We start from the raw sequence: 10365 nt of genomic DNA, 5'->3' as shown, positions 1-10365 counted from the left end.
TCTCCACAGCTACTAAAAGCGCATGCAGTTGACAATGAATGAAATGGAAAGGGGAGGAGGGAGAACAGAGAGAAACAGTTGTTATCTCACCAGCCTATAGAATTTGTCATCCCTGCTCCCTTTATGACGCTAGGAATACATAAGCCTATAAAAGGTGCCTCGACTCCTGATCTCTTTCTTCAGCAAAACCAAAAGCAAGAGCTGTCTGAGCTGAGAGCGAAGGGGACTTTACACTTAGAAGCAGCAGCAATACTGGTCCAGCTAATGTAGCATCCTTCATGGTCTAAACAGCATAACCACAAATGATATTGCTCAAGCCTGCTCTTATCCCTCACTCACTCCCTTACACTTGTTTTGTTACCTAACATTTTTGGGGGAGGGGGAAAAGGCTGAGGGGTATTTTTCATTGCTGGGAAGAGGGGAGAGAACACTCAAGATGACTTCTTTACCGGCAGCCAACTGGAGTGCAAATGAGAGCAGCAGATGGAACATGAGCTTTGCTGGACCAGGGGACAGCTGGGAGCAACCACTGGGGCCACAGGCTGGGAATGCTTCTCCCCCTGTACAGTCCTCATCAGCCAACTTCTCCAACCAGTTTGTACAGCCCTCTTGGCGCATTGCCCTGTGGTCTCTGGCTTATGGTGGGGTGGTGGCTGTCGCTGTCTTTGGAAATCTGATTGTCATCTGGATCATCTTGGCTCACAAGCGCATGAGGACAGTGACCAACTATTTCCTGGTGAACCTGGCCTTCTCAGATGCTTCCATGGCAGCTTTCAACACCCTCATCAACTTCATCTACGCCCTGCACAGTGAGTGGTACTTTGGGGAGGCTTACTGCCGTTTCCATAACTTCTTCCCCATCACTGCAGTCTTCGCTAGCATCTACTCCATGACAGCAATTGCGGTTGACAGGTGAGAGAAAGAAGGGGAAAGGTGGGGATTACAAGATCAGGTCAGGATCTCTCTGCTGAAGCAGAAAAAAACTGGAAATAAAGCCTAGTAGGTGATGGGAGGAGTGACCATGAAAACACACTCAAAAAGTGTGATGCATGGAAATCTCTGTCCAGCCTATCTGGCTGACATCCCACCCGATCAGTGACACCCCACCATGCATCCGGAAACTCTCCTCTAGACATTTGTTTGAATTTTCTTTCTTTATCCTTGATTTGTCTCTTTCTCTCCTTTATCCTTCTCTCTCTCCTTCCAGTCTTTTTCTTTCTTTCTTTCTCTCCTTCTACCTATTCCTTCTTCCCTTGCACCCTGCCTTTCTTTCTCACATTCACATTCTTTTTCTTTGTGATATCCTTGCTTCTATCCTTTTAATACAGATTGTGCCATGCCAGTTCCTGCTCTGCATGATGACCCTGGAACTCTCTAAGAAAAGCAATTCAGTCTGTGCCACAATGTTCTGCTATTGCGGTGTTTATACTGACTGTCTGATTAAAAAAAGCATTTCAAATTTCCCTCCCCTTTGTATTGCTGCAGTTAGCATAAGGATTTACTCAGCAGGAAGAAAGCAACCTGAGGCTATGTTATCAGTAACTTCTCTAGAAGAAAGCTTTGCTCAGCCTTTCTTCCTCCTGTTCTTAGCTAATTAGACAATTTGCAATGCCATTTGTGCCAGCTAACAGGTATTGTTACATCAAGTATTACATGTTTAGCAATTGTATGATTTTCCTCCAAATAACTGCAGCAAAGAAGCTTTGGGAAATATGAAAGAAATAGGACAAAGACAAACTGTATTCTTATGTTGTCCATGCTGGTCAGATGGTATAAAGGCTCTTATTCATAGAGGAGAGAGGTAGCACTCAGATTTCAAACAAACACATATCACTAGATTGATCTGGTGACTCTGTAAGGGGTACTGTGAAGCCTTCCTCTGGGAAGCACTCTCTTCGTTATAATCATTTTCATACACACTGTTTTTAAAAAATGATTCATCACATGCTTTGCAACCCAAGCAATTAAATTTGCCTAAAACCCCCCAAAAAGCTCAACATTCCATATCCGCTGAAATGTCCGTTAAAGTTATTGCTAAGATTCTTTAATCCATGGTTTTGTTCTTGCTCTGCTTTTAAAATAATTCCGATTTTAAATGCTGGACAGATCTAAGATTAGAATCATGTTGTACATCTTGGGTCAGTTGACATGCTTGGGTTTCTGAAACTTTGAGGTGATAATGACTTGCTCTTTTAAAAGGTCTAATCTATCCTATAAAGCTTTAAAATGACATTATTTGTAAGTGAAAGCAGTAAAATATTCTGTGCCATTATAGATTCACAGAAAATTAGGGTTGGAAGGGACCTCAGGAAGTTATCTAATCCAACCTGTTGCTCAAAGCAGGACTATCCCCACTATATCATCCCAGCCAAGGCTTATCTAGCCAGGTCTCAAAAACATTGAAAGATGACGTTTCCACCACCTCGCTGGGTAACCTGTTCTAGTGCTTTACTGCCCTCCTAGTGAGAGAATTTTTTCCTAATGTCTAGCCTAAACTTCCAGTGCTGCAACTTGAATACATTCCATATACAGAGCAAAAGTTCATAATACCTTACCCTGTTAGTTATGCTAATTATAAATTTCAGGACTAAATCTTCAGTCAGGTGAATTCATACTATTCTGTAAACACAGTTTTGCCAGAACACACTAACATCTTATCCTCACTGCCTTTCCCTCCCCTATCCTGCAATCCCACAGAGAAAAATGCTAGTAGCATAAAGCAATGTCATCTTTAAGCCTGCTGAGGATTTCCCTAGCTACCCAGTTAGGGATAAGTTAGCTCTCAGTGATGCAAATGTACGTTCTTGGATGCTGAGAATCTGGCCCAGAGTTTTAGGTTTATTTTCATTTCTACACAGCTGCATTTTTTTGAGGAGAAAACATTCTGAGTTGTTGCATCAAAGAGTTCTTAAGTATTTTAGGAGACTGGAATCAATGAGGAAGTTGCTTTAGATCAGTAGCACAACTAGGGTGGGGTGAGGGGGCACTAACCCAAGGCACCAATTTAGAGGAGGGTGTCAGAATGGCAGAACCCAGGGAGCCAGCACCCCACTAGCTGCAGCCAGGCAGGGTGTAAGGAACCAGCACCAATCCCAAAAAGGCAGCATAAAGGGAGTCGGCTGCAGTAGCAGCAGCAAAAACTGCTGTCAGGTAAGACCATCCTATGCTTGCCCCTGTTTCTCCCTCTTCTCCTCCCCCTCCCCCCCGCCCCCACCCACTCTCAGGTCCTTGGCACAGCACCCCTCCAAGGCATAAAAATCACTAGATATGCCTCTGCTTTATGTTACATGCTCCCTAAGGTGGAGAGATGGGTGCATTTTCAGAATAAATGAAAAAGTGTACTCTCCTCTTTCTGCCTAGTATAATCAGGGAAACTGAATTTACCCACAAGGTTCCCCTTTGCTTTTCAAAAATAATTTACCAGGTTCTATTCTTTCCTCCAATATGTTTCTGAACCCATGGCAGGGCTCAAAGATGATCCCAAGGATTACCCATCCACTAACCCAAAAAACACCTACTCCCAAGCAAAGGAAAATACACACATTCAGAGTCTTTGTCAAAGAGGCACAATAACCACTGCAACAACCCCATCACTGGGGTACCACTCAACTCTCTGCAGCATTTATTGTGAGTCTTTTGCAAACAAAACTCACCCTTCTGAGGCGCAGGCAGACAAGCACTCTCCCCTACAAGGCTGCTATTCCTCCTTTTATGCCTAACAGTTGTGCCAACTAGCCAACCACATATGTTCTGCACCTTTAACTGTTCCCTGGTTGCTTCTACAGAATAATCCTGCAGAGTCAACTGGGAAACAAAGCTGAGCTGGGAATGTCCAGGTAGATCGAGCAGATAAACTCCTAGGAGCTTTATGAGACTGAAATTGGTTTCCTGTCACAGGATGCTGCTGTGCAGCAAGTGGGATCTTTAAGAAGAGATGTAGAGGACTGAACTCAGTGGCCCAGGAGACCATTTCCAGTCCTATGTTCCTACACAGCAATGAGGCCTTGATTTCTTTCCTTAGAGAGACTTCTTTGCAGGAACAAAGATATTATCTTTGGTATTCTGGTCAAACTCTAATGGAAGCAATTACATTTTGCTAATCTAAATATCGTCTACTGTATAAATTGATTATCATATTCTTCATTTCCCCTCTGACACCTAAATCCATTTCAGTAGTGGATGAAGTGATCTTTCTATTTTCCATGCACATTACACTTACTTCTTTGCATGACAGGCACAGTAGCAATGCAAAGGTTTTAATACTGTTATTGCTTTATTTTTAAAGCACTAGCTATTCTGTTGAGGTACACAGAGAACTGTGCAGACAATTAAAGTACAGTAATAATTAGCACTTCTTAACTAAACAAAAGTAAAGAAAAAACAGAATAATTCAAAGCTAAGCAATACTGAGGAAAGGAAAAGCCAAAGAATGGCCTCAGTTAAAATGCTGCTGCAATGGAAGCTGTATTGCCCCAAATAACTGAAAGACTGGGATAAATAAAAGGAACATAATTATAAACTATGCTTATACAGCACTTTGGTATTCACACAAGATTGATCACTCTCTCTTAGATACCTCTGCAGGTTCTTGATCAGAATTTCAATGCCTCTAGTGCTGGGCCAGGTTGTTGGAAGCGGAGTGTTTTGTTAGCAATCTGTGCGTAGTGCAAGGTTGGCAGGAGTTCTCAAAGGCATCACAGACTCAAGGGACACATCCAGATGCGCCCACATGTGCCTCTTCCTGCGTCTCAAAGCAGTTTGAGATGTGGCAAGAGGCACTTTGGGAACAAAAAAATGATCCCCACGCTGCATATTTGCAGTGCGGGCTCAAAATTTAATGCCTGGATATCCAGGTATAAAAAAAAAATAAAAATCCAGAAAAAAAAGCAGATCAGGGTATGGTCTAGGACCATGTCCCGAGGCAACCAGAGGCTCATGTCCTCCAAAGAGACACTCTGGTAGCTGACCAGAACGTGTCTAATGGTTCAGCGATGCTGCAGCACAAGGCCTGCCCACGCAAGGCAAACTGTGATGCAGGCTGCAGCAACCTGGACCCGAGCTCTGTTCCAGGTAAGTAGGGGTGGGGGGACCTGTAGAGGGGTGGTTGTGAGGGTACAGAGGACTGTGGGGGGGGGCAGCTCAGGAGGGGTGGGTCCCCCACCCGACCTCCACATGGCCTACAGCTCACCCACAGCAGCAGCAGCCACTGGGGCACAGCCCCCCCCTTGTGAAGCAGCATGGGGCAGTGTGGCTCAATCCCAGCTGCCAAGGACCTGGCACTCCCTGTGCCATATCGCGCGGGCCTGGCCAGGTTCAGCACAGGGCCTTGCAACTTTGGGCACCTCCAGGCCACTTGGGGTATCATCCAGGGCCCCATGCTACTCACAGGGTCTGCCTGTTGCACCGGGCCGGGTCCTGCATGCACACCACGTGGTGTTGTGCCGGACCACTTCTGTGGAGACAGGACCCAACTGGGCACAACAGGTGGTCCTAACGAGCAGTGCTGGCCCCCTTGTGAGAGCCCGAGTGGCTGAGAGCTGCCCAAAGGTGCGTGGCCCTGCTCAGGGCTGGGCCGGGCCCACACAATTTGGCACAGGAAGTGCCAGGTGCCAAACGGCCGGGGCTGAGCCATGCTGCCCTGCACCACGGGGGGGCTGTACCAGGAAAGCCCCGAGCACCCCGATGGCCGCTGGTGCTGAGGGTGAGCTGTGGGCTGTGCAGGGGAGGCTGTGGGCCCTGAAGGGGGCAGCTGTAGCCCTGCAGTGGGGGGAAGGGGTGCAATCCATGGGCTGTGTGGGGTGGCTGTGCCAGTTCTGGATGTGTCATGTGGGGTGAACAATTCTGGATGCTGAAGGCTGGCCCCAGCCAGTTAATCAGAAGTCCCAGGCCGGAGTCCGGCAGGGAGGCAGGGCAGAGAAGCATGGCAGGCAGTAGGCAGCTGGGCAGGTACCACTGCTGCTGTGTGGAAACAAAGGCCTTGCCACATACAGGTGGGATGGTGCCTGCTCCAGTCCACCCACCTTGCTTTTGCACAGCAGCAGCAGTGCCTGCCTGGCCACCTGCTTAGAGCACCATGCTGCTCTGCCTCCTTACCAGACTCTATCCCAAAACTTTTGACCAAATGGCTGGAACCAGCCTGCAGAATCTGGGAGTGTCCCAGCCAAACCAGCACATATGGTCACCTTATACTTATAGCTAGATGCCAAGTTACTGTTTTAGCATGCAAAAAAAAATTAAGCTTTCTTTTGGGTTTTTTTTTTTTTTTAACTTGCAATGAGTGCTGGACATAAGGTGAGAGAGCAGGCAGCTGGTTTTTTTTCTTTGTATAAGGAGACAGTTGTAGGACAGAATAATTTTCTCAGAACCTGGCACTGCTGTGTGGGCTGAGATTTCTAGACCAGCAGTTTGTGTTTATCCAGAATGAATGTATGTGTGAGGACGACATTATCCTGAGAATATATACTGATTCTACACCACTGCAGAATTAGCTACAGTGTAGAATGGGCTCCTCTTTTACATGGAAGCAAACCAGCAAGGCCCCACAGAGGCAAGCCACATCTACACAGTAAGCTTAATAGGTCCAGCAGCAATGCCCTCAAGCAAAATTTGCTGTTCCAGGCCAGCTATCTCCTAAACTACAAACAATGCATTTGTACCTGGACAGGGCTTCAAGTGAGATCATTAGCACTGGTGAGCAACAGTGGCAAGAATCCCATTCCTTATTAGTCCACACACAGCTAGCTACAGTGCACAGTGTGCGGAGCTGCACAGCATGCTTGAGGATACCCTTGCCAGGCACAGTAAAATTACTTTGTAGACTAAGCCACTGGCCTCAGAAGAAGAGACAACATTATATAATGCCTTAGGTCAGGAGCTGACTTTCTCTACCAGTTTAAACAATGGCAACTGGTTCATTAACTGATGGCCAGATTCTGCCAACATTTGCTCATTAGGTCTAGTACCTTATTTTGCCAGTCTCACTCTTTTTCAATACAGCTAGTTTCAGATCAAAAAATTGTTCATCTATATTATGCATCAATATCACTGATTTCTCCAGTATCTGCAAGCCAACCAGCAACACCACAGAGAAGCAACACTAGTCATGTCTACACAACAAGCTTTTCAGGCCTGGCAGTGGCATCCTTAAGCATTCCAAGCTGCTTCATGCCATACAGCTGGCAACAGAAGGACTCAAGGATGATAGAATCTAGCATAATGTTACAAGGCTTCTGTTTTTTTCTGAGGAGCTTTTACAGTGCCTGTTATAAGTGGTTTATAGGTACAAGCTTTTGTTAATATAAACTTCAGAGATGTTATATTTTACTGTGTGAATAAGCCATAAATATTGTGTCTTATAATTAACTTCTATTCAGATAACTTTTGGTGGGGAAACCATCATTCTCCAAATTAAAACTTGATTTTTTTTCCCCAAAGTCCCAGTACAGTTCAATAATACCTTTAATGTTTTTCCTTACTTCATTAGCAACACACATAACAAAATGAAGCAAAAAGCAAAAACAAAAAAATGCACAAGATTAATTTTAAAAATGAACCGCTTAGTGTAATTTCTCAAACCAGGAGAATCATAATGAAAACATTTTCATTTGTATTTAATTCAAACAGTTGTGCCCCAGGACAATACCATTATGAAATCAGATTAAAGCCATCAGAATTATCATATTGAGCTAAAAATCCACTCAAAATGAACCATGGTCTGTTGGGTTTCGTTAACATCAGTTTAGGAACATAACACTGAAAGGGATCTCCTCAGTTATCAAGCCCAGTCCTCTGCTATTGCAGGCAACGCTGTCATAGAACCCTTTCATAAACCAGTCAAGGCCAAATGGTTATGTTTTTCCCCACTGACCCTACTGTTCGAGAAAGCTTTTCCAGAATGCCACACTTCTCGTTGTTAAAAACATTCTTTTAATTTCCATATTAAGTTTATTCATGACCAATTTATATATATTTATTCTTGTGCCAACATTACACTTCTTAACCCTTCTTGTTCTCCAGATGTGTTTATATGTATTTATAGACAATAATTTTATCCTGTACCCCGGTCCCACCCCAGGGGTGTCAGTGATGCCATCTGGAGTGCCTCCTCAGTCCTTGTCACCTCTGCTTTCTTTGGGCAATCTCCCCTTTCGCTGTCCTGACATGCCTTGATGTAATTATGCTTTTATAAAAAAGGAAGCTGCCCCAGGGCTCCCCAAGAAAGATCTCATACTCCTGAATACAACTGACACTGCTCATCAACTTACAGGCTATTATGTGACCTCATCTCCCCTCTTTGCCATGCCCAAGCCTCACAGATGTTACCAATCTCTCACTCTTCATCGGGCTTTAAGCCCCAATGTCCAATTCAGTCATATTCCCCTCCATGGGCCTTCAGCCCCACTGTCAACTCAAGTCCATGCAGGCATCTAAACCTAGAAAAGTCTCCACCACTGTTGGGGTCTCCAGTCCCAGTGCCTTTAACAGGCCTGGCCCCTCCTAGGCTTTGGCCTGTGTACCTTGAACAGCCTCAACCCCTCTTAGGCTTAGGACTGCATTCTCTGCCCCTCCTGGGCTCAGGCCTATGTCTCTAATTGTACCTCCAACTCTTCTCAGCCCCTCCAAGGACCAGGCCACAATCCTCAGTTCAGGCCTGATTACTTTCAACAGACTCCACCCCTCCCAGGCTAAAAGCCCCCTGGCCCTGCTTATTCTTGCCTCTCCCGGGCTATGGGACTTTGGCCCTAGTTCTCATTCCTCATGGGCTGCAGGTCCCTGGCCCCAGTTTACGCTCCTCATGGGATGCAGGTCCCTAACTCTGCCTGCTGTCATCATTCTGTGGATATGACCCTGCTCCTCAGCCTTAACTCCTATCCCTCGGGTCTTGGCTCCACTCCTGGGCCAGTTGAGACCTCCACTGCCTCTACAGGTCAATCCCTAAACCACTGTTCTTGCCTACCCTAGCGCAGGTGTTAGTCAGGAGCCTTGTTACAGCCCTTCTACTCAAGATCTCTTCTCTCCATGGCTTCCAGGTCAGACTGCCTGCCTAGTTCAGGCCCCTGATCTTATATCTTACAAGCCCAGCCCCTTCTGGTCATGTAGCTAATTACATGGCTTTGCATTCTGTACTATTTAATTTCATTCCATTTCAATTGTTCCAGTCCTCAAAGTTATCCAGGTCATCCTGAATGATGTTCTGATCCTTCTTATTGTTGATAATGCCTCCTAAATTTATGTCCTCTAAAGTTTGTGAATATATTTGGGAAAGTAGACTGGATTTGTAGATTAGATCAGTTAATGGGTTTCTTCCCTGAATCGTCCTTCTTTGCTGTCATTCCTTCCACCAACGATTCCAAACCTACTTCTAAATTTTAAATGTTTTGAGCTTGATCCAAAGACCACTGAAGTTAATGGAAGCAATTTTACTGATTTTCAGCTTGTATCAGGCCCTTTAAGAATACATCAGTGGCAGCAATCCCTTAATTCAAGAGTGATCTCTACCACAGCGCACTGATGGGTCTTGAGGTGACTTAAGAGTCCAATCCTTGAGCCACAGATCTGTCTTCAGAAGTTGCAGGTCTTTCCACAGGGGAGAGAAAGCTCCAGGCTGGGATTTATCTCCCTTTACTTCCTCTGCTCAATCTTCTCTGCTTCAAGGGCAAGATAGTCTACTTCCAAGAGTTATGCTTCTTGGTTGAGGTTGCAATGCAATTGGAATGTGTTAACAACCAGAGCCTCCCAACTCTTGATGTCAACATCCATTTTCTTGAGATGTAGCTTCAGTACATCCCAGTTTGGAAAGCCCTCTATCCATTCATTATTCAATGTCAGTTCTGGAAGGGAGTCAGTCTTTAATAAAAGCCAGAGTGATGGTCAAACAGATGGAAAACAGAATTGGGGCAATGATTCATCCTTGCTTGATCCCAATTCAGATGACAAATAGATCAGTCACCAATCTGCTACAAAGAACTGTCACAGTCATCTGATGTGTAAAAGCTTCAAGACCTTGATGTATTTTTCAGGGCATCCAAATCTGGCCAGTACTTTCCACAAGACTTTGTAATTTACAGAATCGAAGGCCTTAGTAAGGTCAATAAAGGCCATCCACAGATTCTGGTGTTGTTCCCAACACTTCCCTTGGACCTGGGAGGCATCAAAGATCATGTCAATTGCCCTGCAGAATGGTCTGTTACCACACAGAGATTCTGACAGGACTTCCTCATCAAGAGATAAAAAAATTATTCAGGAGGATGTAGGCAGGATTTTCCTGCTGTGGAAAGGAGGGCAATATCTCAATAGTTGCCACACACAGAGTTATCTTCTTTCTTGAAGATAAGCACAATGTTGGCATTCCTCAGGTCCTCAGGC

The 10365-nt window shown here is 45.2% G+C and overlaps 1 protein-coding gene across 1 annotated transcript in view; it reads left to right on the top strand.

The window, feature by feature from the left end:
• The first annotated feature begins 206 nt into the window (after positions 1 to 206).
• The window catches only part of TACR3 (tachykinin receptor 3), a 108921-nt gene continuing 98762 nt past the window's right edge, over positions 207 to 10365 (top strand). The window contains exon 1 of the mRNA XM_014608867.3: positions 207 to 912. Coding sequence (XP_014464353.1) covers positions 437 to 912 — 476 coding nt within the window. The 5' untranslated portion in view covers positions 207 to 436. The remainder of the gene's footprint in view (positions 913 to 10365) is intronic.

This window comes from Alligator mississippiensis, chromosome 2 (assembly GCF_030867095.1).
Source record: "Alligator mississippiensis isolate rAllMis1 chromosome 2, rAllMis1, whole genome shotgun sequence".
NCBI classification, from domain to species: domain Eukaryota; kingdom Metazoa; phylum Chordata; order Crocodylia; family Alligatoridae; genus Alligator; species Alligator mississippiensis.
Note: the sequence above shows the minus strand (reverse complement) of the source record. Positions and strands in the feature narration are given on the sequence as shown.